Raw genomic sequence first — 16,375 nt, forward strand, 5'->3', positions numbered from 1 at the left:
TCGGTCTTTAGTGTTTAATGCATCAAATCTGTTCTTCAGATGATCTCTAAATTCAGGAGGGATAAATTCAAGGTCATATTTTGGCTCTCAAAGACAATATTAACTTTTTAAGCCAAAATATTTCTTAAAATGTTTTCATATGTAGAAAGTGTGTTTTAGGTATGCCCAGGATATACTCAAAATCTCATCAAAGAGTCACCAATAAAATGCAAATGATGTACAAGAAACTGGAACCTTTGTCATATTACAATGATATACGAGACTAAAAAGAGGAGGCTATTTTATACTAGAGAAGAAAAGGAAAAGACTTTGTCAGTATGGGTACATCAATGATTTAGGGAATTATATTCAAGACTGTCAAGTTGATCTGGACTGATAGGAACTAGGTTATGCTAACATTACCTACTTCTTCCTGGCATTCAGATAAGAAATACACTTGAAAAAAGAAAAAAACTATAATCTGATTTTAAAAAATATTATTTAGAGAACACTCAGTGCCCTTGGACTCACTTGTCTTTTTTTGATCTATTAGTTGGTCTCTTTAGTGTGTCAAGTGACCAAGAGGGAGTAGCCCACGTAAACAAACAGGCTGATGTTGTTAGGTACCTTCAAGTCGGCTCTGACTCACAGTGACCCTATACACAATAGAATGAAACAGTGCCTGGTCCTGTGCCATCCTTAGAATTATTTTTATGATTGAGGCAAGGTAAACTCCCATTATTAATTGACATGCTGCAATTAGTGTTTTAATTGTGTGGCTGTTTGAAACACAATGCAATCATAACTCTTTATTGCAGCTGACAGGCCATGGTAACAGAATACAGATAGGTTTTCTATCAAATTTACTAACATACAATGAGGCTTGTATCAAATTTACTAATTCAGAGCACAAACGTCACAGAACAAGGTTAATAGTTATTTCATGCTTCATTTTTTCAGTACCTGCTTAACTGAGTATGATCCTTGCTGAAGGGTGGCTCCATCTGAAGATCCAATTCTGCTTTGCATTGGGAATACAACGTTCTAAACACTTCAATCAGTACATCTTCCAGAATCACCGGTCCTAAAATTTATATACAAATTAAAAGCAACTAATTAGCATCAGCAAATCATAATCATTTGACTGTTAGTCCAATAAGGGTGCTTTGAAGATTTTCTAAAAATGTGAGTATTTTTCTCAAAACAAATAAACATTCCATGTTGAGTAGTAAGTAAATGAACAAAAGTTTATTGAAAAGTATGTTACTGCTGTTGTTGTAGAGTGCCATCAAGTCGGTTCTGACTCACAGTGACCCTGCCGATCTGTGTTTAGTACTCCAGTGCTTATTTGACAGCGCCACATCAAGACTTCTTTTAAAAGTATAGGTTGATGTACTAGAAATTATAAATCAAGAATATTTAGCTAATTGGAGCTTTAGTTTCCACATATATAGAATAATGCCAAACTTACAGGGCTGTGACAAGGGATAGAAAAAATATTTACAGGTATATAGCACAGTCCTGCTGTAATACTGTAGGACAAGCACTGGACTGCTAACCAAAAAGCTGGCCATTCAAACTCACAGGCTTGCTATGAGTCAGAACCAACTTGACAGCAGACAACAGCACAGTTCCTGAAAAATAAGAAACATTAAATAATTGCTAACTTATTACATAGTGGTTACGAATCCAGCTGCTAATCTTACAATCAGCAGTTTGAAACTACCAGCTGTTCTGTGGGAGAAAGATGACGCTTTCTGCTCCTGTAAAGATTTACAGCCTTGGAAACCCTATGCAGGGTTGTTATGAGTCAGAACCGACTCCACGGCACACAGCAGCAACAACAAACCTTATTACTACTAGGAGAAAGCATTAGGTTGGTTTGAACCATAAGGCTGGTGGTTCAAGCTCACGAGCTGCTCCTTGGTAACTGTATACAGGTTTGCTCTGAGTAGGCACTGACTCAACAGCACTTAACAACAGCTACTACTGTTAATTAGTCTGAACAATACTAAAATGCACAAGGCCAAACTTTATTGCTTATCTCCTAAAATAAAATCTTTCCTAAAGTTCATCTCTTAACATTAAAAGTAAAATATACTCTTTAAGCCAATAATGTAACCCAGTTTAAGTTACTTAAATATTTAAGATTTATTGTTATTTTTATTTTATTTTTTAAAGTTCTGGAGAGGATTTAAACATACTTGATAAAGTTATCTGCAAATCATTTAATAAAATACCTTATGATTTAATTTTATGGTTGCAAATATTTCTCTCCTTATCTCCAGCACCATAATTAACTTCCAAACAGATATAATAGATATGAAACTTATAATAAAAGGGAAAACACACAGGAAAAGGGGGATGTAAGGAGGAAGTTGAGGGATATAACAAAAACACCTATATTTTTGGTTCAAGTTCAAATACCTGTATTTCCTGAATTCTGTGTAATATAAGATTGTTAAGACAGATCATAAACATTTGTTTCAGTAACTTAAAAAGAAATAGAGAATCTCAGTGACTCCTCTGGTACATATTTAATACAGGGTTATTACATAAAGGAGCTCTGGTAGTGTAGTGGTTAAGAATCAGGCTGCTAATCTCAGCATCAGCAATTTAAAACTACCAGGAGAAAGATGAGGCTTTCTGCTCCCGTAAAGATTTACAGCCTCGGAAACCCTGTACAGTGTTGCTATGACTCGGACCCGACTCCACAGCACATAACAACAACAAAAATTACACAGATAAATGATAACATAGTAATTGGATATACACCTATATCTATTCAACTTTGACTGAGTTGGACTGCTAACGGCAAAGTCAGTAGTTTGAATCTACCAGCGACTTGTTGGGAGAATGATGGGGCTTTTTGCTCCCCTAAAGATTTACAACACCCCCAGTGTGATGGATTGGTAAAGTGGCAACAGCATCAACGGGCTCAAATGTGGCAACAATTGTGAGGCTGGCCCAGGATTGGGCAGTGTTTCATTCTGTTGTGCATAGGGTCGCTATGAGTTGATATCGACTTGATGGCACCTAACAACAACAAATAAGGAGCTCTGGTAGCGTAGTGGTTACGAATCGGGCTGCGAACCTTAAGGTCAGCGGTTCGAAACTACCAGCCGCTCCGCGGGAGAAAGATGAGGCTTTCTACTCCCGTAAGGATTTATACCCTCGGAAACCCTGTACAGGGTCGCTATGGGTCGGAACCGACTCGACGGCACTTAACAACACAACAACAACAACAAATACAACAAGTAAGTTGGAACTGTCTCTTTAGCATACAACCATCACCATCAGAATTTTTGATAAGAAAATGTTAAGAACTTATATTTAAAGGCCACATCAAAATAAAGCATTTTTTCCCTAAGTAATGACTGTCTTTGCATTTTTATCATGAAATAATATTAAACAACCAAGTGTGACCTTATGCCCTAGGATAGTAGGATTACCTAGCTCAGGTTTGTCCAGTAAGCTGATCAAAATTCGAAATGGTTTTAGGTCCTGCATTAGTGTGCTTTCTTCTCCAAATCCATTCACTTGTAAGATCCCCACCATTGCCTTAAAAAAAAGAAATAAAAAGTGGACTATTTACTTAAGGTAACAGGTGCACATGTTTTTTCTTAAGCAAAAATATTATTCAGCGCAACCACAGGTCATTAAAATTTACATCCCCTATTGCTTTTCTGGTAAGGAGCTCTGGTACTGTAGTCAGGCTGCTCATCTCAAGGTCAATAGTTCGAAACTACCAGCAGTTCAGCAGTTCAGTGACAGAAAGATGAGGCTTTCTGCTCCTGTAAACATTTACAGCCTCAGAAACCCTATACAGGGTTGCAATGAATCAGAACCGACTCCATGGCACATAATCACCACCACAATTGCTTTTCTGCCACCACTCATCTGTCTGCCTGTTGTACTGTGGTGGCTTGTGTGTTGTTGTGATACTAGAAGCTATACCATTGGAATTTTAAATACCAGCAGGCTTCAGCAGAGCTTTCAGACTAGGACAGACTATGAAGAAAGAGAGGTGGACCATATCTGAAAGGTTAGCTATTGAATACTTTATGAAGAGCAATGGAATATTAGATAATCTATTGCCAGAGAGTACTCAAATTACAACTAGAGAAGAGTTACCTTCTCAATGTAGAATTAAACTTAATGATGTTATTATGACTATTCTACCAACTTAGTACGCAGTCAAGATGTACTGATAATAACTGTTCACTGGAATGTGAAAGTTGCAGAGGAAAGACCAATAATTAGAAAATACGGCACTGGTGATAGAAATAATGCTGAAGATTGCATGATAGAATTTTGTAAGACCAATGACTTACTCATTGCAAATACTTTTTTCAACAACATCAAAGGTGATGATATATTTGGACCTCACGATTGAATACATGGGAATTAAATTAACTACATATGTTGAAAAGCTCAATGTCATCAGCCAAAAAAAGCCAGGGACCAACTGCAGTACAGACTATGAATTGCTGACATGCAAGTTCAGATTAAAGAATTAAATCAAGTCTATGAGAACCAAAATTTGACTTTGAGTGTATTCCATCTGAATTTAGAGACCATCTTAAGAACATATTTGATGCACTAGGCACTAATGACTGAAGATCAGATGAGTTGTGGGATGACATCATGAACATCAAAAATGAAGAAATCAAATGGTCATTTAAAAGACAGGAACAACAACAAAAAAAAGGATGTCAGAAGAGACTCTGAAACTTACTCTTGAATGTAGAGAAGCTAATGAGAATGGAAGAAATGATGTAAAAGAGCTAACAGAAAATTTCAACAGATAGCTTGAGAAGATAAAAGTATAATAAAATGTGTTAGGATCTAGAATCAGAAAAACAAAAGAGGAGAACACACTGAGAATGTATCAAGCTGAAAGAAGTAAAGAAAAAAAAATTCAAGGCTCAGTTTGGAAGACTGAAGGGTTGTATTATGGGCAAAATACTGAATGATGCAGGAAGCATCAACAGATGATTTAATGAATACATTTATTCCCTATGTTGTTGTTGTTGTTGTTACGTGCCATCAACTCAGTACTGACCCATAGCAACCTTATGCACAGCAGAATGAAACACTGCCCGATCCTGGGCCAACCTCATTATTGTTGCCACACTTGAGTCCATCTACTAAAACAGAATCAGTTGATGCTTAACTATTTCAAAAGGAAACATATCAAGAACTGATTGTACAGGAGTAAGAAGTCCAAGGTGCACTGAAAGCATTGGTGAAAAAAAATGTCCAGCAATTGGTGGAATATAAATTGAAATGTTTCAACAATGATTACTCATCTATGTCAAGAAATTTAGAAGACAGTCTAGTGGCCAACTGACCAGATGAGATCCATATTGCGTCTATTCCAAAGAAAGGCTACCCAACTGAACATGGAAATCATTAAATAGTATCATTGAAACCACTTTAAAGTAAAACTTTGCTGCACTTAATTCAGACAGTTGCAGCAGTATACTGATAGGTTATTACCAGAAATTCGAACCAGATTCAGAAGAGGACGTGGAATGAGGATATCACTGCAGACAGCAGATGGTTCTTTGTTGAAAGCAGAAAGTACAAGAAAGATGCTTATATGTATTTTATTGACTATGCAAAAGCAATCAACTGGGTGGATCATAAAAAACTATGGATTATGTTGCAAAGTGTATTTCAGACCATGTAACTGTGCTCATGAGGAACCTGTATATGGCAATCATTTCAAGAGAACAAGGGGATACATAATGGTTTAAAATCAGGAATGCTGTGCATCAGGGATGTATTCTTTCACCATGTTTATTCAATCAATCTGTACGCTGAACAAATTATCCAAGAAGTATTATATAAAGAATATGGCATCAGGATCGGAGGAAGAACCATTACTAACCTTCAATATGCAGATAACATACCCATGCTTGTTGGAAGTGAAGAGGACTTGAAGTACTAATAAAGATCAAAGACTCAGTATGGACTTCACCTCAAATGTAAAGAAAGCGAAAATCCTCATAACTGGACTAATAAATGTTGTTGTTGTTATTAAGTGTTGTGACCAATATATAGCACATGATAAACAGAGAAAAGCTTGAAGTTGCCAACGACTTCATTTTGCTTGGATCCATATCAATGCTTGTGGAAGCAGCCAGTCAAGAAATTAGATGATGTATTGCATTACAGCGTAGTGGTTATGAATCGGGCTGCTAACTGCAAGGTCGGCAGTTCGAAACTACCAGATGTTTTGTGGGAGAAAGATGAAGCTTTGTGCTCCCGTAAAGATTTAAAGCTTTAGAAACCCTGTGCAGGGTCACAATGAGTCGGAACCGAGTCCACGGTACTTAACAACAACATTGCATTAAAAAATCAACTATAAAAGTCCTCTTTTAAAAGTGTAAATAACAAAAATGTCACTTTGAAGACTAAGGTGTACCTGATTCCAGTCACGGTATTTTCAATCATCTCATATGCATCTGAAAGTTGCACAATGAATACAGAAGACCATAGTAGAACTGATGTGTTTGAATTATGGTGTTGGTCAAGAATAATTGAAAGTACTATGACCTGCCAAAGAACAAAGGTGCTTGGAAGTCATACAAACCGAATGTTCCTTAAAGAAGCAGGATGGTAAGACTTTGTTTCTTGCACTTTGGACATTTTGTCAGGAAAGATCAGTCCTTAGAGGAGTACATCATGCTTGGTAAAGTGGAGGGTCAGTGAAAAAGAGGAAGCCTCCCTCCTCAGCCCCAAATGAGATACACTCTGACAGAGGCAGCAACAATGGGCTCAAACATAACAATTGTGAGGATGGTTCAGGACCAGGCAGTGCTTTCTTCTGTTGGACACAGGAGTCTCTGTGACCTGGAACCAACTCAATAGCACCTAATGATAACAACAGTATTGCTTTTCAGAAGCCCTTTTCCAAGGTTGGCTTCTTCATGTGACAGGAAAAAAATGGTAAAGTCAACTCTCTTGAGAGAAGACAGTGCTTTAATTTTCTCAGGAGAAACAAATGGAGAATGCAAGAATAACTGGAAAAAAATATTCTGATTTAGTTTTCTGCACACAAGATGAAAATATTTTAATTTAAGGTGATCAATACGTCCCAAGGTTTTCCATAATGTCATGGTGATATCTGCTATTTGATCAATTATTTTTCAACTGAGATTCAAAACTAATTATATTATAACCTCACTCATTTTTAAATGATCAAGGCACAGGTATTCTTCTCAGTTAATTTGAGAATCTTGAATATATAATTTAAAATACGATGAAATAAATATAGGGATCAATTTAACATTTCCATTACAATATAACACCACTTTTCTGTTGATTTGACACATCGTGGTGACATTCATATTGCTATGATGCTGGAAGCTTTGCCATTAGTATTTTGAATGCCATCAGGGTCACCTGTGGCGGACAGGTTACAGTAAAGATTTCAGACTAAAACAGACTCAGAAGACGGAGAGACAGACTAGTTCCGAATGTTTAGCAACTGAAAACCTTTGAATAGCAGTGAAACATTGTGTCAGATAATGACAGAATACTGAATACTGAAACATGATGAAGAGCACCAGAACATTATCAGATATAATGCCAGAAGTTGAGCTCCTTGGGTTGGAAGGCACTCAAAGAACTACTGGGGAAGAGTTACCTTCTCAAAGTAGAGTTGACAGTGCTGACACAAACGGAGTAAAACTTTCAGGCTTTCATTCGCTGATGGGGAACAACTTAAAATCTAAAGAAGTAGCTTCAAACATTCATTAATAATTGGAACATGAGATGTACAAAGTATGAATCTAGGAAAATTGGAAGCTGTCAAAACTGAAATGGAACGAATAAACATCGATATTCTAGATATTAGTGAACTGAAATTCACTGGTATTGGCCATTTTGAATCTGATAATCACATGATTTACTATACCAGGAATGACAAAATGAAAGGAATGGTGTCGAATGCATCATTAAAAAGAATATTTCAAAGTCTATCTTGAAGTATAATGCTGCCTGTGCTAGGATAATATCCCTATGTCTACAAGGAAGTCCAGTTAATACCACTCGTATTTAAATTTATGTACCAACCACTAAAGCCAATGATGATGAAATTGAAGGATTCTAACAATTTATTCAGTCTGAAACTGATCAAACATGCCATCAAGATGTATTGATACTTACTGGTGATTGGAATGTAAAAGTTGGAAACAAAGAGAAAAGTTCAGTAGTTGGAAATAGGGCCTTGGTAACAGAAATGAGGCTGGAGATCCCATGATAGATTTTTGTAAGACAAATGACTTCTTCATTGCAGATACCTTTTTAAACAACATAAAAGATGACTATAGATACGGACTTCACTAGATGTAATGCAAAGCAATCAAAATGACCTGTGGAAATAATGGAAAAGCTGCATATCATCAGATAAAACAAGGCCAGGAGCGGACTGTGGAACACACCATCAATTGCTCATTTGCTAGTTCAGGCTGAAACTAAGGAAAATTAAAACAAGTTCACTAGAGCCAAAATATGACCTTGAATATTACGTTCAGGTCCGTCAAGTCAGTTCCGACTCATACCAATCTTGTATAGGGTTTCCAAGGAGCAGTTGGTGGGTTTGAACCAGTGACTTTGCTTGAACATATCCCACCAAAATTTAGAGATCATTTCAAGAACAGATTTGATTCATTAGACACTAATGACCAAAGAACAGAAGAGCTGTAGGATGACATCTAGTATATCATACAGGAAAAAAGTAAAAGGACATTAAGGTGACGAGAAAGAAAAAAAAGAACAAAATGGATGTCAGAAGAGACTATGAAACTTGCTCTTCAGCATGCAGATGCTGAAGCAAATGGAAGAAATGAAGAGGTCAAAGAGCTGAACAGAAAATTTATAAGTCAAGAAGACAAAGTCAAATATTTAATGAAGTATGCAAATATCTTGTATTTTAGAAAACCAAAAGGGAAGACCACATTCAGCAGTTCTCACGCTGAAAGAACTGAGGAAAAAAAACAAGTTTCAACTTTCAATACTGAAGGATTCTTTGGGCAAAATATTGAACTATGAAGAAAGCACCAAATGAAGATGGAAGGAATATACAGAGTCACTATACCAAAAAGAAATGGTCAATTTTCAACCATTTCAAGAGGTATGCTCAAGAATCAATGGTACTGGAGGAAGAAGTCAAAGGTGCACCGACGGCAATGGCAAAGAAAAAGGGCCCGGGTACTGATGGAATACAAATTGAAATATTTCAACAAACTGATGCAGCACTGAAGGCATCACTCATCTATGCCAAGAAATTTGGAAGACTGCTACCTGGTCAACTGATTGGAAGAAAGCCATACCTGTGCCTATTCCAAAGAGAAGTGACCCTATGGAATGTAGGTATCATTGGACAATATCATTTTTATCACATACAAGTAAAATTTTGCTAAAGGTCATTTAAAAAAAATGGCTGTAACAGTACACTGACAGGGGTCTGTCAGATTTCAAGCCAAATTCAGATAAGGACATGAAATGAGAGACATCACTGCTGATGTGAGATAGATCTTCGCTGAAAGCAGACGAGAAAGATGTTTACCTGTACTTTACTGATTAGGCAGAGGCTTTTGACTGTATGGATTATGACAAATTATAGACAATATTATGGAAATTAAGTATTCCAGAAAATGTAATTGTGCTCATGAGGAACCTATACATAGACCAAGAGGCAGTTGTTTGAACAGAACAAGTGGACACTGAAAAGTTTTAAATTAGGAAAGATGTGTGCCAGTGTTGTATTCTTTCGTCATACTTATTCAGTCCTTATGCTGAGCAAATAATCCGAGAAGCTGGATTATATGAAGAAGAACATGTCATCAGGATTGGAGGAAGACTCATTAACAACCTGAGATATGGAAATGATACAACCTGAAAGCAAAGAGGACTTAAAATAGTTACTGATGAAGATCAAAGACCATAGTCTTCTTTATGGGTTGCACCTCAATGTAAATAAAAGAAAAGTCTTGGGACCAATAAATAACATGATAAATGTAGAACACACTGAAGTTGTCAAAGACTTCATTTTGCTTGAGATTTATCATCATCACTCATGAAGTACAGTCAAAAAAATCAACCAACATACTGTATTAGGTAAATCTACTGCTGAACACTCTTTTAAGTATTTAAGAACAAAGATGTCAGTTTGAGAACTAAAGTGTGAATGGCCCACGCTATGATATTTTCAATAGTCTCATAAGCATGTGAAAGATGGACAATTACTAGGGAAGACTGGAGATGCATTTGAGTTATTGTATTGGAGAAGAAAATTAAAGGTATTATGGACTGCCAGGAGAACAACCAAATTTGTATTGGAAGAAGTATATAACCAGAATGCTCCTTAGAAGCCAAGAAGGCTAAACTACATCTCTTATACTTCAGACATATTATCAGGAGGGACCAATTCCTGGAGAAGGACAACACGATTGGTAAAGTGGAAGGTCAGCAAAAAAGAGGAAGACCCCCAATGATGTGGAATGGCACAGTGGCAGCAGCAATGGGCTCAACTGTAGCAGCAACTGCAAGGGTGGCAGTGTTTTAGGGTGTTGTACATAGAGTCACTATAAGAAGGAACCAATTACATAGCACCTAACAATAACAACCTAACATTACAATACCAATTCTACTATATGTATATTATTAGGAAATTTGTGGATCTTGTCTCTACCTCATAAAACTTTCAATTCAATTACAGTAGCACTTTGTCTAACACCTTTTTTTTGTAACTCTAGTGTCTAGTGAATAACTAATGAGTAAAATAAAACCATTCATTACCTGTACCAACAGTTCTTTTGAAAAGGTAGTGAAATAGTAAGTGGCATGTTCTTCAGGATTACTGTGTCTTGTGCTTCTGGGTCCTATGATACCACCATTGTTATCAAAACCTCCATGGAAACAAATTGCAAAATAAAATTAAAATGTAATTCTCAAAACTGCTGTTCACTAAAGATCTCAAAAACAGCACTAACTACTTACCAATATGTAGCCCATTCAATGTCAGCAAGAGAGATCATTTTAGATAGTTTAATAAAGGGAAACCAATTCAATATATAATTATCAAAATATTCCTCCAGAATCACCCTGGTTTTTCAATCTTTCAAAACAGTGAAATAATTGAAGATTAACAAGATCTAAAATTAAGTTATATTTGCCTTCTCTCACTCTAAGTAATAAAAAGTGTGAAACAGGTCAACCACTCAGAAAAAGTAAGGAAGACAAAAGTGTACACAATGCTTTATTGCCTGAGTGGGAGACTAGTACCATGTGTGTTGTAGTCATAGTTTGTGATAGCTTCTCATTTCTTTGATAACTGCAATGTTTTGGAAATTATGTCAGTATTTTGATTAATTTACCCTTTTTTGTCTTCTCATTTATTAGTATAACAACCATAATTTATTTCTTGTCAAAGGGAATATGACTTTATGGGCTCAAATGCCCTCTTTGACTAGGGAACTTACAAAATTTCCTCAGAAAATCTAAGTTAGTATTGCTTATATTTTTACTGTCCATTAAAGCAAACTTTGAATTTATTTCAGTCATACACACAATTTGATAATAGTTAGGCATGCAAGTTTCCCCCCTATTATTCTCACCTATGACCACACACCTACCAAGAAGCCATGCATAAAGTCTTCGGTTCAGGGACATATCCCTCCTTAGTACTACATGGAGAGCTGCTGACAAAATCCTGATCATATCTGGTCGAGTGGCCTAAAAAAGTAAAGAATGCAGTTGTCCTTAACCATATGCAAAAACATATAAAACACATTAATTTTCCTCCAACTTATCTTATTTCTCCATTTTCCACAAACTTTTTGAAGCCCCCTCATATATTCAGAACTCTAAGGTTTATAAAGTCTTTTTTTTTTAATTTAATATTATCTTCATTTGATCTTTCAAACACAAGAATTATTACTTCCATTTCACAGATTAGGAAACACGAAAAAAGTTAGGTGGTAGGTAACATGGTTACTTTGTGGGATCACTGGAGGTATAAACAAATTCCTTTAACTTCAAGTTTAAAGTTCTTTATTCTATTCAATAGTAGTAGAGCAAACAAAGGAAGTAGAGCAAGGTGGGCCAGTTTAAAGAAAATGAAATCTTTAGTCTTTCACATTCAACTGTGTTGTTAATTGACTGTAAAGTCTTTAGAAGTTTCACTATCTTCATCAATTTCAAGTTTGTCATTTCTCCTTTTTGAATACTTTTAAGTTACAGTATTTCAAGCATACAGGAAAGTACAGAAAACAATATATTCTCATCTACCCATCATCCAGCTTGAACAAATCTTTATGTTTACCATTTTGCTGCAGTGCATACTTTTTCTTATATCTTGACCAACTTTGCTCCTTAACCATACACCAGTGAACTTTTTACGACACCATGCCTCTTCACAGGATTAGAAAGGAGTTCACCCAGATAATTGATTTTAAAGGAATCTTAGATAAATAAATGACGTGTCACAGAAAACAGGTCATCAGCAGCTGGCAAATTATAGTCACTCATCTAAAGACATTATATTTTCTATTATTCTATGCATCCTTTTTAGGATGTCCAGAAGAAAAAAAAAATTTTTTTTTTATAACAATACCAAGCATTATTTGGTCTTTTCTCTGTGTTTTACATTTGTTCTGATAATGGAAAAACAATGCTGGGTAGAACTGCTGGCTCTTTAGAATGAAAACAAGCAGTACAGCAGTGACACCACTGCACTCCTTGTATTCTTTTTAACGGTCATGTATTTCTAGATAAAAAAAAAAAAAAAAAAAGAGCCAGTTTAAGTTAAGAATGTTGTTAGAAAACAGTAAAAGTTATTTCATTAAATAATGACCCTCAAGTACAGGGCTTATTAATATTTTGTGTAATGAAATGGAAGGACACAGAAGTACTTCTAATGTGTACTAGAGGGATGGCAGATGTCTCAAGGTAAGGCACTTGTAGAACTGCTTGAGTTGTGAGGTCAACTACCAGATTTTAAATTTTTATCAGATACCATTTTTATCTGAACAAGTGACTCGCACACAAACCATGATCACTCATACTTGGGCATTTGGTAGCCATTTTCTTAAAATAAATAAAGTGAGAATGTCAGTATAAGAAAAGCAACATTAATCTTTGCAAAGATAAAATGCAAGCTTTCAAAAGATAATGGAAAGTTTGCATTTGACTTGAAATGTACTTTATTATTGTATTTAATTTTAATAAATTATGATAGCTTGAAAACTTCCCAATACTGGACTGAAACCTTTCTGATACTTAAAATACTTTACTGATGAGATCAGTGGGGATAATAGTAAACGCGGCTGCTTGACTTCGCATAATGTAATATGTCAACATTTGGATGACCTACAGACTCAATAAAGCAGTATTTTCCAAATAATCAATCATGATGTTGTACAATCATACATGAGTAACAGAGCTATTCTAAACACAGGATGGATTTTTAATGAAACAAAGTACAGAGCTTATTGATATGGCTTCCAATTCCACACTGCAACTAATTTCTAATAAAGTACTACTTGTCACATTTTTGTTTAGTATCAAAGAAGAAAATGTACTTTTAGCTCTAAACTGCTGTAAATACCTTAAGTTTTCCAACTATTTATCAGTATGAGGTTGTATTTGTTTCATATGCATGAATCAGAACAAATCACAACAAATTGAAGGCAAAAGTATGTAAGAGACTTCTGTGTACTATTTTAAGCCAGACATTAAAGATATCTGCAAAAATATGGTATTCTTTTCACTAATGCTCTTATTTGTTGGAAGCCCTGAAACCTAGATATTTGAGAACTAATTTTTCTATACAACATCTAATATGGAGATTGTAGATATTGATACATGAATTTTTAAAAAGTGCAAATGTCTCCCAATCATATTTTGGGGAAAAAACTATTTTAAGCAAGATAGAATTCTATGTATGGATGAAAAAGTGATGAAATGAAGGTACCTAAAGTCAATTAGTCCAATAGACTCATGGAATGCATGAACATCAGTCTCACGACTCTGAGATCAGAAGATCTAGATGGAGCACTGAAAGGGATATTAGAAAGTCCCAGTTAGAGTGGGAGAAAATATGGGAAAACCTCTCTAAATAATAGAAAACACTGGGCTAACAAGTCAGAAAGAGACTAGAGGAACCCGAGACTATGGCCTTTGGCCACCCTTCAGGTCTAAATGGAACTCACTGGTGTGGTCCAAATTTCAACCAAGCGTTGGATAAGTATATAGAGGGGACAACACTAGTGAGGTATGCTGACCATGGAAAGGTCCACTATTCAAGATAAAAAAGGCAACGTTTACAATCTTCAGAGGACTTGGCAAGGGGGGTAGAATGGAAATAGGAACCAAAGGGAGGAAGTGTACGGGATTGCACCATTAAGGTGAAACAAAGTTTGTGATTTTTTTGGATGTAAAACCAATGATGTGCTCTGTAAACCTTCATTTAATTCACAATATAGAGTTTAAAGAAAAACAGAAAGTCAGAAGTCACGTCTTTATTTCTACTGACATCAACACCTGTCTCTAATATGGAAAGAATACTATAATATTATAATCTCAAAGATGTAGAAATCAGGATTAGTTTTCCATGATATATGTAAAAAGAGTCTAAACATCTGTTCATGCTGAAGTTCTTTCATTCTTTCAGAATTAAGTTAATAAAACCTTTGTTAAGTTATAATTACAATCAATACTTTTTCAACATTTAGAAGGAAAATGGGGAACAAAGATTATTCATCATTTTTTCTCCTCAGGTAACATGATAATCTGGTACAGTAATGTGGGAAAGGGGTTCTACTATGGTACTATAGGATAAGCTCTGGAATACTATCTACAAAGTTGGCGGTTTCCTAGGAAATACCATACAGGGTCACTATGAGTAGGAAATGATTCGATGACATTTAACAACAATAATTTTGGAAAGAGTGTTAGAGTTGGGTCTGGGCAGGGCGCACTTTCAAATAACATTATAAATAGCTCTTATTTTCATAATACAAACTATAGAAATCAACTTTTGAGGAAATTTTAGCTGGTAGGAAGGCAGAAAAAGTGAAGAAATAAAGAACTGAAGAAGTGCAGACGGAAAAAAGGGTGGGAAACACGGGTCTAGTGAGATTATACATGAAGTTCTTCCCAATTTAAGTGTTTGTTGTTGTTAAGTGACTCTGAGGTGGTGCCAAATACCAGTGACCCTGTAGAGAGTTTCTGAGAAGCCAGGCTCATGGTTAGCAGTCCAGGGCTTATCTTACAGTACCACACCAGGATCTCAAGATTTAATTGCTGAGATCTTCTTGAAGTACCTATCAGCTCATTGAGGGACTAATAAAGTTGAAAGCTTAGAAGGTAAGAAAATGAAAAAGTTGAAAAGCAGATGTCAGCAAGCTTTTTTATGCTTAGTGATACATGCATTTTTTGGGGCATATTCTTTAGAAAGTTTCAAAACTAGAAGTCTAGAAAAGTTGGACGTGGTTATGTTACAACTAGGTATAGTATAGATAACAAAGCATAACATTATTAATGATTCAAATTTTAAAAAGTAAAATATAGAAAAATTGTGAGCATGCCATATCATTATAAAAATTCACTGTCATTACCAATTAACAATTCTAGCCTTTTCTACTAATACCTTTTTTAAAAAAATAAACTTACTTTTCCAAGGTATAAATGTTCTGTATCTCATTACTCATTAGGTATTTGGTGCTACCATTTTGAATGTGAACATAATGGTGTTCCAAAGTACTCTTCAAGGAGCTCTGGTAGCACAGTGGTTACGAATCGGGCTGCTAATCTCACCATCAGCAGTTCAAAACTGCCAGCTGTTCTGCGGGACAAAGATGACACTTTCTCCTCCAGTAAAGATTTATAGCCTCGGAAATCCTACGTAAGGTCGCTATGAGTCTGAACCGACTCCACGGCATATAACAACAACAAAGTAATCTTCATCAAGGGTTCAGAACTCAAAGGAATTTAGATCCCTTCTTTAGATACTGAGGAAGCTGAATAAAGTTCCAGCAATGAAACATTCACTTTTGATTCATCAAATCACTTTTATTACAGATTTGCTCTCATCTGAAATAAAAGTACTAAAGACTGTTACAGAGACTAAATACTTGACAATAAATATTTGGATACCCATTTAGCTAAGGATTGGCCATACCTCCCACAATTACCAACAGGACAGAATCAGGAAAATAGCTGGGTAGGAAGGCCTGGGTCTCAGAGTCTTGACTCACCTAGAACTTGCATTAACTATATAGGTAAATTTCATAATTTTCTCTTAAAGGTAAGAAATAAACTATTCCAATTACCATATTTCTATTCAAATCAGTTAAAAAATGTTCTTTCACAAATTAAATTA

At 35.6% G+C, this 16,375-nt stretch overlaps 1 protein-coding gene across 2 annotated transcripts in view; it reads right to left on the bottom strand.

The window, feature by feature from the left end:
• Positions 1–16,375, bottom strand: part of DOPEY1 (dopey family member 1) — a 114,301-nt gene that overhangs the window by 82,467 nt on the left and 15,459 nt on the right. Inside the window, exons 5-8 of one of the 2 annotated variants that reach the window (XM_006870659.1) lie at positions 11,628–11,727; positions 10,792–10,874; positions 3,432–3,540; positions 943–1,063 (exon numbers count right to left, since the gene is read on the bottom strand). In XM_006870659.1, the coding sequence (XP_006870721.1) occupies positions 943–1,063; positions 3,432–3,540; positions 10,792–10,874; positions 11,628–11,727 (413 nt within the window). Of the gene's footprint in view, positions 1–942; positions 1,064–3,431; positions 3,541–10,791; positions 10,902–11,627; positions 11,728–16,375 lie in introns of both variants that reach the window. The other variant, XM_006870658.1, reaches the window with a different exon arrangement.

Source organism: Chrysochloris asiatica, unplaced genomic scaffold, assembly GCF_000296735.1.
Source record: "Chrysochloris asiatica unplaced genomic scaffold, ChrAsi1.0 scaffold00146, whole genome shotgun sequence".
Classification (NCBI taxonomy): Eukaryota; Metazoa; Chordata; class Mammalia; order Afrosoricida; family Chrysochloridae; genus Chrysochloris; species Chrysochloris asiatica.